The following is an 18,825-nucleotide window of genomic DNA, read 5'->3' on the forward strand; positions in this document are numbered from 1 at the left end:
TTTAATTTTAGCAAAAATTGCATGATGCATCTCTAGTATCGTTGCAAGTAAATATGTCATAGACTGAGTAATCTGCATTAACAAGGTTGCTGTATGAATGTCATACAGTATGAAATTAAAATTCTAAAAAGGAATCACATTGACAAGTCAAAGTAACCGCTTTACAATTTCTGCTTCACCAAGCCTTTCTGTAAATTAGTGGTGGGATTCATTTATTTAGAGTTTGCTGTATGACGAAGTTTTTCCAGTGGCCTTCAGTGATCCATCTCAGAGATAGATGGATATGCAGGAGGTCACCTCTTGGTCTGCGCTTTAACTTAAACAGAAATTTATTGTAAAGGATTTGCGTGCTTATAGATCTGAGAGTTTTATTTCTTATACCAAATTTGCAATGAACAGCCTGCTCAAACATTTTTGCCATCTTTCTCTTTTGTCTCAACCTGTAGGAGAAAGGAGAGGTTACTGATGACATCTGTGTTTCTAATCACCTCTGGGTAAGACCAGCAATGTCTGTTAGGAATGTAATAGGGGTTTGCTTTCAGCACTTGTTTGTGCTTTTGGTTGTTGTTAGGAGCAGAATGCTATATTTTGTTCACAATATTTGTAAATGGCTGCTTTTCTGTTGGAGATTGTGGAATTCTGGGTTTGGTTATAACTTCAAATCTTCATTGGAAGAGTCAAACACTGCCACAGGCTTTGCTTTCAGGTAATGGTCAACCAATATGTGTATAAATTAACTGTTTCTTGACTTTAGAGAAAATACTGTCAGACAAGGATATACTCATCCAGTCAGTGGTATGTGAGTGTGAATGTATATGTTTACGTATGTGATGATACACAACTTTAGCCCTATCCTCCCAAAAAAGACAGAAGAGTGGTGATTAAAACCTATTTTAACCTTGGAAATTATGGATAGCTGAAGGACCCTGATGTAGCTGACACCAAGCAATAAAACAAACCGTTGCCTGCCTATTTATAAAACCAATGACCAGTTTCTCTGCAATGTATTACTGTGCTACACTGTGTCACACGTTGAGCACATGGTACCACAGTGAAAGTGTTTGCACTTGTAGTGCGTTGATGCTGAATTAGGATGCTTGTTGTTTTCTTAAGTTATAATACAACAAACTAGAGTTTCAAATTTTAGCCCTTTAACTGTAGTCTATTTGTATAGACTAATGTACTGTTACTAAAGAGATGATGCTCCTGCTACCAGCCTTCTACCATTAAAATCAACCAGTCCTCAGAAGTAGAGCTGTTGTATGCATGTTGCATTGCTGCTGGGCAGAGAGTCACATGGAGTAGCCCCATACGTCTAAGACTGGGTGGTACCTTTTAATCCTACCTGTCCCTTTAATGTGGCAGTGTCCTTGGTTTAATCATTGAAAGGCTTTGGATTTTCTTGCAGCATCGTCTATTAATTATACCAGTGCAGGGAGGGTGGAAGACTGCATGATCCTTCTACGTAAGCTTGAGTGTGTTTATAAATATCTGATGGATTATTCAGTCAAATGTTTGGCATGAGCTAGGTTGGGGATTTAGAGCTTTAAATATTTAAAGAAGCTGTTAGCTTAACTTTCATAAAATATTGAATCAACTTGTGACTAAAAGTGCTGATGTTAGGATATTCATTGCAAATTTTGATTTGATCCAGAATGCAGTGACTACGATAATTGTGTCCTGTTAGATGATCACACTCATTTTTATATGGTGGCACTGGTAGAGAGAGAAGGTGAGGAGAGCTGAGGACGGATCCACTTTCATTTGAGTCAGAAGCCTTCCCTGAATTAATAGTTAATTGGGAGATGTAATTTTTTTCCAGAAGGAGTTTGTATTTTTTATTGCTCTTAGTATTGTGTTTACCCTGTGATTGTTGCATTATCAGAGACTTCTGTTGTGCAGGTCATTTTGCAATTATTCAGATCTTTGAAGTCCCCTTAATTGCTCCTTGCTCTATTGGCACCATTGTATATATTTTCAGTAATTCCTGTAAAGGACAATGTTTCCGCTTTTACTTGTGATTAGGTTATGCTGCTTTACCTCCAGATTCCACATTTTTTAATCTACTTTTGCCTGGGTGGAAGTTATGTGTTATAAAGATTGCAATGATTTATTTTTCCTGATTCTTTGGTTTCCATATGGTTCTTAATATTGTGTCTGTTTAAGGAGAGATTGGTTAAAGTGGTTTGTTTCCCCAGTACCACAGGGAATCACACAAAATCTTTTACAAAACTTAATAAACCATTCTGTTTGTGACTGTAAATTTTTACTAATGTAACTTGGATTGGGAGTATCAAGCACTAGGTGAACGATTGAGGTGAATGATTACATGGGTATTTCCATTAGTTTGACAGTTTCTGCCATGATATTATTTGCCAGCAGGAAGTTATCCAAAGAAAGTAAGTGAATCATGTGCCCTTTTAATGGAGGTTCATCCTTCATGTATCTACCAGCTGCACTGGTTCATCCTTGTGAAGACCTAAAGAAACACAAATCCCCGCCTATTATCATTAGTGAAGTGATGAAGCAAAGCATAGGTCCTTCAACATGAGACAAGTATACATGTTGTTCATCCTTAATATGGGGATAAATATTTAAATACCTGGACTCCAAGGGTTAAATTAAGAGGCGAGATTAAACAAACTAGGGTTGTATTCCCTGAAATATAAAAGGTTAAGGGATGATTTGATCATAGTTTTTAAGATACTCAGGGGAAGAGCTAGGGTAAATAAAGAAAAACTATTTTTGCTAGTTTGGGAGTCTAGGACTAGGGGGTATAGTCTTAAAAATTAGAGCCAGACCTTTCAGGAGTGAAATTAGGGAACACTTCTACACACGAAGGATGGTAGATGTTTGGAATTCTCTGCCACAAATGGCAATTAATGCTAAATCAGTTTTAAAATTGAGACTGATATATTTTCCTTCACCAAAGGTATTAAAAGAAATGGAGTTAGGTCACAGATCACCCATGATCTCATTGAATGGCAGACAGGCTCAAGGAGCTAAATACCAACTCCTGTTGCTATATTCCTATGTTTCTAGATATAGTTACTTTTTGAATTTTCTACCTACTCTTCCCACTAATAAAATGGAATAATCTAAATTATAGTTGTTAAAACTATTCCAATGAATTCAGTGTACCACTGAATACTAACAAAGATACTGTAAATGAATTGATGCATTTTCTAAAGAACTCTGACAAGTAACCCAGTGGGAATGCACTACTTTGCTCTTTTGCAGTCAAAACATGGTGCAGTAATTTTGTTGTGCTGTTGTTAAAATGGCCATCCACACAAAAGGAAAAACCGCAAGTTGTCCACTGCATTGGAGAGGCCTCTTTAAAGCGGTAGTTGCATCAACATCTGAATTAGTGCAAAAATAAAATACTTGCAGTGAACATATGAAGCATAAACATAGGGACAAGAGTAGGTCATTCAATGCTGCGAGCCTGTTCAGCCATTCAGTTTGATCATGGGTGATCTATACCTCAACTCCATTTGTCCATTTTTGTTGCATACATATTAATGCCATTACCTAATAAAAAATCTGTTGGTCTCTATCTTGAAAATTTCAATTGGCCCAGCATCCATATCCTTTTGGGGGGAGAGAATTCCAGACAGCTGCTACCTTTTTATGAAAAAATGTTTCCTGGTATTAGTCCTGAATAGCCTGGCTCTAATTTTAAGATTGTGCTCCCTTATTCTGAATTCCCCCATTAGCAGAAATTGCTTCTCTATATCTACTCTACTGAATTCCATTGTTATTTTAAACACCTCATTTAGATCACCCTTCAACCTTCTAAACTGACGAGAATACAAGACAAGTTTATGCAATATGCATTCTTAATTTAATTCTTTAAGCCCTAGTATAATTGTGGTGAATTATAACCCCTACTAGGCCAGTATATCATTGATGAGGTTTGGTGCCAAACCTGAAAACAGTCTTGCACATGAGGTCTGACCAAGGGTCTGCAACTGAAAATCACTTTCTCACCTTTGTATTCCAACCCCCTTCCATTAGCCTTTTTGATTACTTTTTGTACCTCTACATTAGTTTTTAGTTGCTTTGCTCCTCCACAGTTCCAAGTCTCGCCATTAAGAAAATATTGCGATTTGCTTTTCTTCAATCCAAAGTGGATGATCTCACACTTGTCACACAGTGAGATCTGTCATATTTTTGCCATAAACTTAGTCTGTTTATACCCCTGAGTGATTTCCTTCTCCCATCTACATGACATATTGTTCTTCCTATCTTAGTGTAATGTGTAAACCTGGACATACAACTGTATTCTTTCATCCAAGTCTTTGATATGTGAAAAACCATTGGATTCAATATTAACCACCCCCTGACAGGGTTTAAAAATTAAAATTTGGGGCACACATCCCCAACCAGGAAATTCAGCATCAAAATGGAAATGGGACCAGCCGGCTTCAACCAGTAAGTGCTTTTTGGAGCACTCCTTGTGGGCCAAGAGAAGCAGGTACGCTTCCCCCAGTCCCTCAAGCAAACCTTCGACCTCTCTTCTGCCAATCACAGCCTCTCCTCACTGTCACAGTCGGTCATCCCACCTCCAACCCCAGTCTCTGGCCTTCCCTGCAATCGGCCAACAAGCCCCCCAACTCCCGATCGGTCCTGCCTTGTTCGCCATTGTCAGGCTGTGACTCTCCGCCCACCCCTCACCTCCATCAAATCCCAATTGCAAAGGACCAACCTCAGCTGCGGCCTTCTTTGACTGGCTTTCTTGTCCAGCAGCGGGTCAGGCTGTCAATATGTCCAGCTGCTGGACTGTTAAGAAGTAGAAGAGGAAAAGGTAATAACCTCCGCGCCCCCTCAATTTCCAGATTCCAAATTCTGCAATCACGCTCCCTCCTCGCCTTCCCTTTGGGACCATTGGATCTGATGCAACCAATATGGTATGAGAGATTTTTCCTCCTAAATATTACAATTTATAAAAGATTCTATCAAACTGGCCCTTCTGATAGTGAGCGAGCTTTGGACTAGCTTTGCCAACTGGCATTATTTTACACGAGCATAAATTCAGCCATTTTAAATAGTTAATTACTAGCTTTGAACTAACACTGCTTAGAAAATCTGAGCCTTTATCTGTAATCAGACCGATAATCTCTAACCTTGAAAAGATAATTTAGTGTTAACTTGAATGATTGGCAGAGACCTACAGAAAAGCTCTTTCGTGGTTTTTTGGTGATATTTGCATTTATTATTTATTTTTGCTGCTAAATGTCTAAAGGTGATTTTAATTTTCTGTGCAACTTTTTCCCATCAGTTCTTTGCTTAGGGATCTGCATGCTGATAATTCCGAGAAATTTCCCCAGGGAAATTCAGTTGATGGGGTGGAACCTGTAATAGGAAATGTTGCCTTAATAGGTTGAATGGGCCTTTTCAAGCTCTGCACATGGTTCTTATTTCCAGTTTTGAAAACAAATGTGAAGACAACTGATACCACTTCAGGATTTTCAGCCGTTGAGCATTCCACCTGATCTCTCTCCAAATGATCAGCATCTTCCAAAAGGCTTCTCTTAGAATTTATTTTGAGCATCAGAGGATTACTATTAACTCTTCAGTAAATATGAAAATGGAGTTGTGGAAATAAAGATGTTGTCACAAAGTGCCATCTAAATGAGCGACCAATGGTGTTTTAAATTGGCAGTGATAAAAATTTATTTCCTCAACATTGCATAAGTGTCTATGCCTCGAACCCAACATTGATTTTTATGTCTTTCCGCCTTAATTTATAAGAACTCTTTGAGGTGGGGATAGAACTTAGACACTAAATGGAGTAATTGCTTTAATTTGAAGTTATTATTTTAATGCTATAAGGTGAAAACGCAAGACGTAAAACTTTGCGAACAGGATAAATATTCATAACAGTTCAATATCGTTATTTTTAACATTGTGGGTTGAGTTCATTATTTTTTTTTTGAGAAATATCATAGCTATTCCCTATAAGATTTTTTCTGCAGTTTAGTGCTTATAAGCTGCATTTAAATTCTTCAGATAAAACTCAGCCTTTTGTATGTATACCTGCCGAAGATTGTTAGCCTGCCTTAACCGCATTAATAATAAAATGTTCATTTACAGAATGCTTTGTTTTGACCAAAGGGGGAATTATTTTTCATTTCAAAAGTCACAATTTGAATGAACAGGACCTTACAGTATGAAGAAAATCAGTAACAATTGTTTCTTATCCTCCAATATCATAAAGTGGTTAACCGTATAGAAGTTGCCTGTCCTGTCTGGTAGAGTGTCTTGTGATGATCAATGTAGTTGCTTGTTTAAACATTTAGTTAATATTAACAAATCTCTAAGTAGTTGTTATTTTGCACGACTGAAGAATTCAACTGTGATGCTGAATGTGTTTTGGTAGGAATTGTTTAATGTACTAAGGTACAACTTTGTGCTAAGACAAAACTGTGTGTCATAATATTTGGTTTAAGAATAATTGTTAGTGCGTCCAGGGCTTTTTTTCTCCACTAAGCTTTTTTCTCTTATTTCTCTTGCTCTGCATTTGCTCATGTCCGTAGGAACCTGTTTATTCCTCAACTTATTCTCCTGCCCTTTCTGCTGCCCATACATGTCAGTGCATTGTGCATAGTAACCAGGTGAGCAATGGGTTTTCACCCTTTGCATGAGTTAAAATGCACTCCCGCTATAGAATTCTTCAGCGTTGCTACCTCCTTTTTGACCAACATTTTGCAGGCTTCATATAATCAGCTATCAAAATATTCTTTGGCATTTGAAGTGATAGTCAAATTGGATTATATATTTAGAATTCTTTTCAGTAAGCATTGTTATCAGTTATTGCCAACAGAAGGGATTATGATGTTGCTGCTTTATATACTACCAGATAGCTGCGTTAAATTGCTAGTTTTGCCCTCACCAAATAATTTGAAAGTGTCAAAATTTCACACAATTTACAAATAAAAGGTTCTCGTAAAATTGACCCCAATAGGCTATTTGCAGAACAAAGTTAAACATTCTTAGTTTTGTGTCGAAGCAAAATTGTTCTGATTGCTTTTTGGTGCATGACATGGTGCATACAGTTTGAATGGTCAGAAATAAAAACAAGAAATGCTGGAACCACTCAGCAGGTCTGGCAGCATCTGTGGAAAGAGAAGCAGAGTTAACGTTTCGGGTCAGTGACCCTTCATCGGAACTGACAAATATTAGAAAAGTCACAGGTTATAAGCAAGTGAGGTGGGGGTGGGGCAAGAGGTAACAAAGGAGGTCTAGATTGGACCAGGCCGCATAGCTGACCAAAAGGTCACGGAGCAAAGGCAAACAATATGTTAATGGTGTATGAAAGACAAAGCATTAGTACAAATTGGGTGTTAATACACTGAATATTGAACAGCAGCAAGTGCCACCCTGAAAAAAACAGTGAGTAAGCAAACTGAACAAACTAAGATGAAATGAAATAAATGCAAAAAAAAAAGATTGTAAAAAATGGAAAAAAGAATGTAAAAAGAAAGAAAGAAAAAATCACTAAAAATGAAAGTAAAATGGGGGGCTGTCATGCTCTGAAATTATTGAACTCAATGTTCAGTCCGGCAGGCTGTAGTGTGCCGAATCGGTAGATGAGATGCTGTTCCTCGAGCTTGCGTTGATGTTCACTGGAACACTGCAGCAATCCCAGGACAGAGATGAGAGCAGGGGGGAGTGTTGAAATGGCAAGCAACCGGAAGCTCAGGGTCCTGCTTGCGAACTGAGCGGAGATGTTCCGCAAAGCGGTCACCCAGTCTGCGCTTGGTCTCCCCAATGTAGAGGAGACCACACTGTGAGCAGCGAATACAGTATACTACATTGAAAGAAGTACAAGTAAATCGCTGCTTCACCTGAAAGGAGTGTTTGGGGCCTGGGATAGTGAGGAGAGAGGAGGTAAATGGGCAGGTATTATACCTCCTGCGATTGCAGGGGAAGGTGCCATGGGACGGGGACGAGGTGGTGGGGGTAATGGAGGAGTGGACCAGGGTGTCGCGGAGGGAATGATCCCTTCGGAATGCTGACAGGGGAAGGGAGGGGAAGATGCGTTTGGTCGTGGCATCACGCTGGAGGTGACGGAAATGGCGGAGGATGATCCTTTGGATATGGAGGCTGGTGGGGTGAAAAGTGAGGACAAGGGGAACCCTGTCACGGTTCTGGGAGGGAGGGGAAGGGGTGAGGGTAGAGGTGCGGGGAATGGGTCGGACACGGTTGAGGGCCCTGTTAACCACAGTGGGGGGAAATCCTCGGTTGAGGAAAAAGGAGGTCATATCAGAAGCACCGTCATGGAAGGTAGCATCATCAGAGCAGTTGGGTCGGAGACGGAGAAACTTGAATTTCTACAGTTCAGATTTAACATGTGGCAAACTCTTGAGTATGACTTGGAGAGTCATAGAGCCACAGCTGGTGTACTGTGTGCAATTCTGGTCGCCACATTACAGGAAGGATGTAATTGCACTGGAGGAGGTGCAGAGGCAATTCACCAGGATGTTGCCTGGGATGGAACATTTAAGCTATGAAGAGAGGTTGGATAGGCTTGGGTTGTTTTCGCTGGAGCAGAGAAGATTGAGGGGTGACCTGATCGAGGTGTACAAGATATGAGGGGCGTGGATAGGGAGCAGCTGTTCCCCTTAGTTGAAGGGTCAGTTACGAGGGGACACGTTTAAGGTGAGGGGCAGGAGGTTTAAGGGGGATTTGAGGAAGAACTTTTTTTACCCAGAGGGTGGTGACGGTCTGGAATGCACTGCCTGGGAGGGTGGTAGAGGCAGGTTCACCATCTCCGACACATCTGCTCTGATGATGCTACCTTCCATGACGGTGCATGACAGGGCAAAACCTTTTGAAATAGCTAAAATGTAATTACATTTTCTGAAATGACAAAAACATCATAAGAACTGGAAACTTTGAGCCTTGTTGAGCTTCTGGATTATGCACAGGGCTGAGCTGTTTGATCTTGCTTTGTCTCCTGTCTGCAACCCATTTTTTCTGCTCTATTTTCCACTGCTCCTTTCCTTTCCTTTTTGAAGGTCACTTGTGATAGTCCCAGGGAAGCAAGTCCTCAGCTGTTTGATGAGCGCCATCCTTGGAGGTGGAAGGTGAAGGAACACACACTTGTGTTATAAAAATGTCATTCTGATCGGTTTTCTAATCTTTTTTTAAAAGAACTGCATGCATGGAGCTATGTCAGTAACCAATACTAAACGCTATGATGACTGCAGTAAGATCTTTGCATCAGACTATAAACACTTTATTCTTCTGTACAAGTTGTTTATATTAAAGTAACTTTCATAAATTTCTGTAATTATTGTAATGAGCATTGCAAAGTGTATTTTGCACGAAAACAATTCTGAAGATAGCCATGTTTTCAGTCACAACAGGAAAATCCTTATCTGTGAGATGCAGCTATAGATGTCTCACTAAAGTTCAATTTTTTAAAATTTAAATGTACTGCTGACCTGCTGAAGATGATGCATATCTAACCATTGGGCCCAACTGAAGAATAGAAGAATGCTGCAGTTATACAATAGAGTTTCCTGTTGATAATTGCTACATCCAGTGAGTCCCTAAGACAGGGGTCTCCAAAGTTCTCAGCCTCTTGGTCACCAATAATTTGTCCAGTATTATCCCCACCTCCTTCAATTCCACCATTAACACCCTCAAAGCTCTCTCACAGCTCCACTCAGACTTATTCACTCCACCGGCTTTTCCTCTTTTGCCCATATAAGTCACCTCTTGTCTATCCTATAGGTTTACCCAACCCTAATCCTTTCAGTTTTGCCTTTTTTTATTCTTTCATGGGATGTGAACATCGCTGGCAAGGTCAACATTTATTGCCCATCCCTAATTGCCCTTGACAACTGAGTGGCTTGCTAGGCCATTTCAGAGGGCAGTTAAGTGTCAACCACAGTGCTGTGGGTCTGGAGTCAAATGTAGGCCAGACTGGGTAAGGATGGCAGATTTCCTTCTGTGAAGGACATTAGTGAATCAGGTGGGTTTTTAATGACAATCCCGTAGTTTTATGATCATCATTACTGAGACCAGCTTTTTATTTCAGATGTAATTCCACCAGCTGCCGTGGTGGGATTTGAACTTGTGTCTTCAGAGCATTAGTCCAGGTCTCTGGTTACTAGTCCAACAGCATAACCACTATACCACTGTTCCTGATGATGGGGTTGTGTGACCAGTACCTGGAAAGGAAAATGCCAAGCGAGCAGATTGTAGGCTTTGTGATGAGCTTGATATGTGCTGTGGGGTGTGTTGGAGGAGGTTGGGGTGGGGAAGAGAAAGAGGTTGATGAAGGCTTGGTTGTGTGGTGGGCAAGGAAAAAGGCAGAAAGTTGGACAAGAGTTACGGGAAGCAATGGCAACGATATAGATAGCCTGTTTGCCTGTGAAAATGTCAGTGCATCTTAATTATAAGTGAGTTGCAGATGGAGTTTTGGATGATGGTACTGAGAAGAGGTAGTTAGTTTTGGTTCATTGACTGTGTAGTAGGATGGATTCTCAAGGACAAGGGGTATCAATTAACGACCTGGCTACTTATGCCTGTGAGGAGTCCTCACAGTGCAGCAGAGAAGAGGTATATCACCTGCCATAGCTCCACCCAAGCGACCATCGAGCAGGCCATGATTCTAGATCAATCCAGTAGATCCCTGCAGCATGCCCCAGTAAGTTTCATGTATCGTTATGGTCTGCTGTGCTCTGCACAATTCCGCACTGCAGTGGGAGAGGCCTTGCATGACTGAGTGACACTCCACCAACATAGAGGAGGCTAATGAGCAAGCAGCACTGGATGTTGAAGCCCTTGCACTGGAGGCAGATTGAGCGACAGGCCAAGGAGGCAAGAGACAATCACATACTTAGCTGCTTCCAGCCACCCTGATGGCCACTCAGAGAAAAGCCAATAAAGACTCACCTCAATGCATACAGTCTGTTGCCTCCTTTCGATTTGTGTTCCATGCCTCGCGCCCAGCTGAACCATATGCAATGACTCGTGGACGGCCCTATTGAAATGCCTACACTGGCATCCACGAAGGGGGAAGGATGAAGTCAGCAGCTCACAATTAAGGCACGATAGAATAATCACTTTTACACAATGAAGGCTAAAGGCTTGAACGAAAGGACTTTATATGATGCAGCACATGTCAAATTTCAAACATCCATGTAACCCCAAGTGTCTGTAGATGCTTTTTCTTTATACATTTACAAATGCTTCTACGAGGCATGAACCCCTGGCTAGCAGCTGAGCTGGATGCAGGCTGCTGAACGGGCTGCCCCTTAACCTGTGATGATTTTGGTGGCCATCCTTTGGCTGCCTGGAGGGCCCCGGCTGCCTGAGAGTTTCCTGAACAGGTGCAGGACTCTCCACAGGCATCGCAGCTGCAGGAGCTGGGCTCACTGGCAGAGGGGCTGAAGAGCCAGTGTCCACACTCGGGGTACCCTGAGGTGAGCCCCCAGCTGTGGAGGTCAGTCTCTCCTGCTCCCTTTCAAGGTTCCCTTGAACCTCGCTGCTCACCAGATGAGGAAAAGGACAGGCACCTTATCCTTCTCTCGCCTTGCCACTGCTGTATTGAGCTCATGGCCATGGAATTGGTGTGCAGGCCTGGCTCTCCATGAAGGTCACCAACCTCTCGTTGGAGGAGGCCATGCGCTCACATACCTGAGACATGGCAGCACTTATGGTATGAATGGACTCTTCCATCATCCGCTCATGGCTGTGTATTACCCCTGGCACCTCCGCCATAAGTCACCTTGCCTCTCTCTAACGCCAGCATGCCCTGTGCTGTCAACACCAGAGGCTCGTCATCAGCCTGGGACTCGGCATGGGCCTGGCCACCCACAGTCCTCCAACTGTCAGAGGCCTCAGCTGTCTCAGCCTCAGGCAGCTGCTAGGGCACGTGTGTGGTGCTCTCACCAGCTTGTGACTGCGATTTTACAGCCAAGCCGAGACACACCAAAGTGAAAGTATCTGCGCTGATGGAAGGTGCAGGAGAGTCATGGGACAGTGCATCCTCTGTGTGCTCCTCCTCCTCAGAGGTGGACGACTGTCCCACTTCTGCTTGAGTCTCCTGCGGAAGCCAAGCTGCATGAAAGAACACAAACATGTGTGGGTTAGACTGTGCAGATCTCGGTTATGCCATTCGCATGTGATGTGGGTCTCCAGAAGTGAACTGTATATCGATAAAAAACAATCCTCACTCTCCTGCACAGAGACTGCAATCTCTCCATCTGATATGGAGCAGCCACCCTGGATTCCCACTAATTCTAATGCCGCCTCCTCTGCTGTGGAAAAAGGCCGAAGACTGGGATGCCTCCTCCAGTCCGGGATGTCTCCCACCTGTAATGGGCCCTCTTGGTCTGCAAGTGGAAAGAGGGAGATAGTCATACTTGGCAGAGAGATCAACATGACAGTTCTGCTGCTGTTATCCCCTTATCCCCTACTGGGATACCACATATAGCTCATGCTCCTGTCCTGTCTTAGGAGAGTTAAAGGGGATGAGCTGTGAAAGGAGGTGGCCTGTAGCCCAGGTGCAGCCATACATCTGTCAGGATGAGATGATGCCTAACCCCCTCTGCCATTACCATTGTAGTGCCTCCCTCCCCATTTCCCGCTTCATCCTGCATAGCCACTTACAATCACTAAAAAGGACAGAGGTGTGGATCACTTACCTTGGCAGAACGAAGGTCATTGACCCTCTTGCGGCACTATATCCAGTTCTGGGGCGGGGCGGGGGGTGGGCGGCGTTGACACCACGACTGCTAACCACCTCAGTGATCTCCATTCAGGCTTGTTTGGTCAGGTGGGAGGACCTCTTTTTGCCATCACTGGGGAAGAGGACCTCTCCCTTTTCCCTTGCAGCCTGAAGGAGAATCTCGAGGGAGGCATTGCTAAACCATGGGACCACCCTGTGCCTTGCAGCTGCTATCCTGCGGGGTCAGTCTTTGCGTGGTGGTGGAGTCCAGAGTGACTGCAACACAGGTCTCAGTTTTGATGAGCTAGCAGCAAATGAGTGCAAGGAAGCACGATTGGCAGCCTTTTAAATATGGCGCCAGCACCTGCTCCAGAGTCATCTGACGCTGTATTCAGCGTCTGTCATCCCGCCCCCTCTGCACGATTGGATGGGCCCCACGCCACCATTATGCAAAATGGCCGCCTGCCGCATGATCCTTTTTCATGTTTACCCAGTCACCAATGCAGTCAATCATATACTCTACTCTTTATCCCAGAATAAAATACACTAACCAGGTTTCTTTAATAAACAACAAAATTATCAGTTTATTATAAAACAAGACTTATCTAGTAATGAAGCAAAGCTTAACACACAGATTGAAATATGAAAGTTCCCTTTAAAAATACCCCAAGCACAAACTCTCACACACACTGGAAAAAAATAAAGAAATTCTCTCTGCAGAGCTCTGTTACAAAAAAGAGAAAAAGAATACTTTGGCCAAATACTTGCTAATTCTTGAAGAAAAAAGGGAAGATATGGAAGGATGTCAGCTGTCCCTTTTGGTCTGGCATCTGGGTGTACAGTGACAGATCACTGGGATCTTTTCAGAAGCAGTTCATTCTGGGGATGTTGAGAAATAGTCTGGTAGACTTTCCAGGAGAAATGCGGCAACAGGGGCTTCCGCTATCTCACTCTGGTTTCGCAGTGTTTTTTCAAGGACAGGAGGAAAGAGGAACTGACACACTGAACCTCTCAGGGTCTCTTAGAGAAGTGCAGAAAAGATGAGCTGGGGTTATACTCCTTGGCAGGTTGATCTTCAACTGCATTTCAAACACTGTCCACACCCCAACTGAACTAAAACAATATCTCAGCAGCGAAACTCCAAACAGCAGGTCAGAACCTCCTGACCACTCATGAATCTTGATATGTCACTTCTCTGCAAACATCTTCCCCAGGTCACCAAGGTTTCTGTTTGTTTATCGTAAGGCATGTGACATCCTGTAAAGGTTCTTTTTTCAAACACATCTCCTTGTCATTTCAGTGAACTGTCTACAACAAAACAAAGTCCAGCATCTATGAAATCTTCAGTCTTCCAAAAGCAAATCAATTTCCACCATTTAAATATGAATCCTCAAAAAAATGTAACAAAAATGGAAGCACTCTTGTAGCATAAGCCTCTGTGTAAAGGGAGTCTGTTTGATTTATAGTTTGACAGATAAAGAGGGTTATTAAACCTATTTATAAGTAGACCCTCTGACTGCTAAGTTCAATCACTAAGCTTTCTGAATAATTTGCTGAATTTCCAAAATTCATTTAGCTTTTGTATAACTTTAAAAAAAAAAAGCAATCTGAAATGCAGACATTCCAGCCGATTACATGGTGCTATTCTCACTATTTTAAATATGTGACTTAACATCAGCCCCCTTAATTCAGGATATAAGATGGTAAATATTAAGATAGAAAGTTCTTCGGAATATGGACAAGCCAAAACCAAATAGCATATGTCAGAGTACTGTGTTTAGTGATACCAGACTTCCATTTAAGCATGGTCCATTCTGGCTGTTCAAGCACCTACCTCAGGATCAATTAAAACACTTTAGCACTGTGCCATATCTATAATGGTAAATTGTTACAACTGCGTGTTAGGTTACATATGAGTTCCTGATTTCCCCAGATGATTTGGTTACATCATTTACATGTGAGAAGGCAAACTGGAGGATCTTGAGAGTTTTTTTTACAGAGTAAAAACAAAGCTGCCAAAAGAATCTAATTCCCTGTCAGTAAATGATGAGATATGGAAATGGCGAAAAGGAAAAGTAGAGCGAAAGGAGATAAAAAGTAACTGTTAAGAAAAGTTAAGAAGTGAGACAGAGGGTGGTTGGAATCTGGAACATACTGCCTGAAGGGGTGGTAGAGGCAGGAACCATCACAACATTTAAGAAGTATTTAGATGAGCACTTGCAACACCATAGCATACAAGGCTGTGGGCCAAGTGCTGGAAAATGGGATTAGAATAGATAAGTGCTTGATGGCCAGCACGGACACGATGGGCTGAAGAGCCTGTTTCTGTGCTGCATAACTCTATGACTCTATGAGATGCAAAGAATATAACTTACAGTCTTTTGTGAATGACTTGAACAATGTAAATTTGATTTTCTTTTTTGGTGCAGAAACCTACTGCAGTCCCCAAAAGGGATTAGTTATGCATGATGTATTCTGATTAAAATATTTGCTGGATCGTCATCCAGATGTTGGTGTGTTAAAGAGGGCACTCAGTTTATTAATAAGCACTCCTCATTGCAGTATTTGTAAGTCATATCAAAGGACAGCATGAACTAGAAAATAGTTTTAAAATCAACTTTAAAGGAATACCTGAATCATTCCTGCTTCAATGCAAGTGTGCTGTTTATTTCAAATTGTACTATGGTGGACAATTACACCTTGGTCAGTGGTGCAAATGTTATGAATTACAGAAAATGGCTTGATCTGTACCACACTGTGTAGCCCCAGTTTAACAATGACCGGCACTAGTTTTAGGAATGTGTTGCATTGTGTAGAAGTCATAAACTATTTATTGAACTGTGTTCAAAATTATATTGAAGTGTTGACACAAAATATGAAAAAACAGCGGGACTTCTGTGTCATTCTGTGCTCCCACAAGAGTCAGTTTCATGAAATATTTGTTTTTGTTACAGTTGTCTTTGGGTGAACCCTGTTATGTCAACTAATTGTGCTTCTTTAACAAACTAATTGCTACTTTTGAAAGTTTTGGAGACATAAGTATGTAAAAACCTATAGTAACAACAACATACCTACTGTAGGCTAGAAACACAAAATGTTTTCTAAACTAGCTAAGTAGACGTGGGCACCAAAGTTATCTAGAATAACATCATGCCAGCTAGAAAAGCTTCATGATAAAGCTAGTAATGGGTTACAGATTAAAAGTGTTGTACAACGTTTACTTGTAACCACATCCATTTATTTGCAAGAGTTGAGAATGGGGCTGTGATATATTGGTATACAACACTTAGTTTGGGATAAAGTCCAAAAATAACTACATAAATTATGCAAAACTGCCATCTTAGATTTGATAAATCTGTCAAGCATTATAAGTAGAAGCACAAGACAAATGTAACCCTTTTGACCCTAAATATACCTATTGTGATCAAACCAGAGGGTGACAGATGATGTTGAAGCACAAATGACAATAGAAGAAAGGAAACAACTCATAACTGCACGGGAAGAGGCCTGGAAGACTCGGGGCAGAGGCGCATGCAATGATTCCAATCAATTTACTGTAGCCGGAAGGATGGTAAAGAAAGGTTGGTTTCTTCCACACGTTGAATAAGGAAAGAACTTGCATTTGTATAGCGCCTTTCATAACCTCAGGACATACCAAAGTGCTTTCCAGCCAATGAAACGCTTGTGAACTGTAGCCACTATTGTAATGTAGAAATTCGGCAGCCAATGTGTACAGAATTGCAAGTTGCGTCTGTCGACTACAATGAAAAGAGCTCAAAAGACAGACAAAGAAGGTCATTCAACCCATCCATCGAGATGAACCTTACAGTCCCCATAACTGCGTTCAACTTTCCTAAACAATTCTACAATTTTTGCTTCCACTGCTCTACAAAAAAATTACATTCCATGTGTTGATCAAGCTGTGTAAAGAACAATTTCCTGTTGTCAATCCTAAATTTTCCTTCTATGGTTTGTACCTGTGTCTCCTTTTCTTACCCTCACTGTCTTGGCCTTACTGTCTGGTGGGCTCCACTTAAATGCTTCTGCCTTCATACTCCATATCCATAAAATATCCATACCTTTCAAGCTTAAATGCTCAAATTCCTTTGGTCTTTCCTCGTACCTCAATATCCGGACACTAAGGTTCAGCCTTGTGGCTCTGCTCTAAGTTGCCTCCAGGGTTTAATATCTCCTTGTATCTCTGATCAGAACTAGTCACTGCTCAATGTGTGGTCTGACTGGAACAAAGTACAATTTGAATTTGATCGCTTCTGACATCTCCACTGTTGTTTTGGCTGTATAGTTAAGCATTCTACTTGATTGCTAATCTGTGGAAATGTTGCACAGCAAGTTTACTTAATTACCTGGATTGCTTCCAACTTCACCATTAGCTATTTTGTTGCCATTCATGGAATAAATATATATATATTATATATACATATATCTATATTATGCACACATACCCATTGTTTTTCATCCTATGCATAGTATTTTACACTTGTCTGTTTTAATTTCATCTATACTTGCCCACATAGTAACCGACTTCACTTCAAAGCGTTTGGGGGTGTCCTGAGGGTGTGTAATTGTTACATAACTGCAAGTGCTTTTCAGTCTTTTTCATCTGCCATTGTTCTGTTCATTTTTTTTATTTTGTCCTAACTCATTTTGTAATTCCTGATGTGTCTCCTGATTTGATACTGTCTACAAATTTGACCAGTCTGCATTGATCCTCTGAATACAGGTTGTTAATCTAAATTAATAAATCAATCCCTGGGGAAACCACGCACTACTTGTCTTACTCTAACAAAACACCAACATTTACCACTGATTCCCACTTTTAGCCATTCCTATATTTTATCATCCTCCAGCCCTCCAATCCTGACCTCCTGTGCATCTCTCTTCCTGTTCCACTTAGTGACAGGGCTTTTATCTGTCTTGGCCATACTATCTGGTGCGCTCAACCTAAATGCTTCTGCCTTCCTACCCCTTTCTCCATTTTTAAAAGCTTCCTTGAAGCCTCTATTTTCAACCAAAGTTTTGGTCATCTCTTTCACCAACTTGATGTCCACTTCTCCTCCCTGAAAGTGATGACAAGAATGTGTGCATGGCTTTCACATGCTCATATTCACATTGATTTCAAAGGGATGAAAGTAGCCTCTATGACATAATCCCCATAACTAACACAATCACTTCTCACCTCCTCCCAAAAAAAAACTTTCAAATCATCATCTTAACTGCATAAATGAAAAACATTTTCTTATTTATTCTTGGGATGTGGAACAATAGTGAATCAGTTATGAGTTTTTATGATGATCCAGCAACATTCTAAAAATATTTGGCAGAGGTATTGTTGATATAACACCCAGGTTACAAACGGGCCCCTTGGCTCTTGGTTCATATGTCCAGGACACAATAATTGCCTAGTTCTATTACAGAAATCATTTTCCGAACAGAATTAACTAAACTGGCATGTGCCCAAGCTGATTCAAGTGTTGGTTGCAGCAAAAACTTTGTTATTTGACTTGAAAATAGGCAATGCCAGATGTTATGTTTCAGAACATTGGCTTGATATTGCTTCCATATGAAACAATATTGTAGTTAATATTGTTGCATGCCAGTGCAATAATATTGAAGCCTATTGGCTTGTTCTTGTTTTCCTTTAGCAAGCAGCCACAGGCAATAAAGCAAAATACTGCAGATGCTGGAAATCTGAAATAAAAACTGAAAACGTTGGAAATAATCGGGTCAGGCAGCATCTGAGCAGAAAGAAACAGAATTAACGTTTCATCGGGTGACCTGTCATCAGATAAGTTCTGAATTTCCTGGCCCGGTGGGGTGGGGGAGTGGCCAGGAAAAGAGGGGGAGTCGCATTGGGACGGCTTGCTGATGCAGTCCCGTCTCCGGGGTACTTTCCCAAGAGCGGACTGGGAACCGGGTCAGTTGCCCACTCCATGGAGGCAGGCAACCAATTAGGGCAGTTAAGGCCCCACTTAGTGGCTCAATCACAAAATGGCTCCTATTTTGCCACTGTTGGAGCAGCCCCCATACCTTGTGCAGAGGTCGCCAACTCATTCAAGGCAGCATTCCAGTAGCAGGTCAGTTGGCCATCGGAGCAGGAAGCTCCATGACTTCAA

At 41.6% G+C, this 18,825-nt stretch overlaps 1 protein-coding gene across 4 annotated transcripts in view; it reads left to right on the plus strand.

Annotated features, from left to right (window-relative positions):
- svila (supervillin a) overlaps window positions 1–18,825 on the plus strand; it is a 390,378-nt gene that overhangs the window by 288,648 nt on the left and 82,905 nt on the right. For 3 of the 4 annotated variants that reach the window (XM_068014363.1, XM_068014349.1, XM_068014358.1), the window contains 2 exons: window positions 447–494; window positions 16,125–16,272. In XM_068014363.1, coding sequence (XP_067870464.1) covers window positions 447–494; window positions 16,125–16,272 — 196 coding nt within the window. The remainder of the gene's footprint in view (window positions 1–446; window positions 495–16,124; window positions 16,273–18,825) is intronic. The other variant, XM_068014338.1, reaches the window with a different exon arrangement.

The sequence above is a fragment of the Heterodontus francisci genome, chromosome 2, assembly GCF_036365525.1.
Source record: "Heterodontus francisci isolate sHetFra1 chromosome 2, sHetFra1.hap1, whole genome shotgun sequence".
NCBI classification, from domain to species: Eukaryota; Metazoa; Chordata; class Chondrichthyes; order Heterodontiformes; family Heterodontidae; genus Heterodontus; species Heterodontus francisci.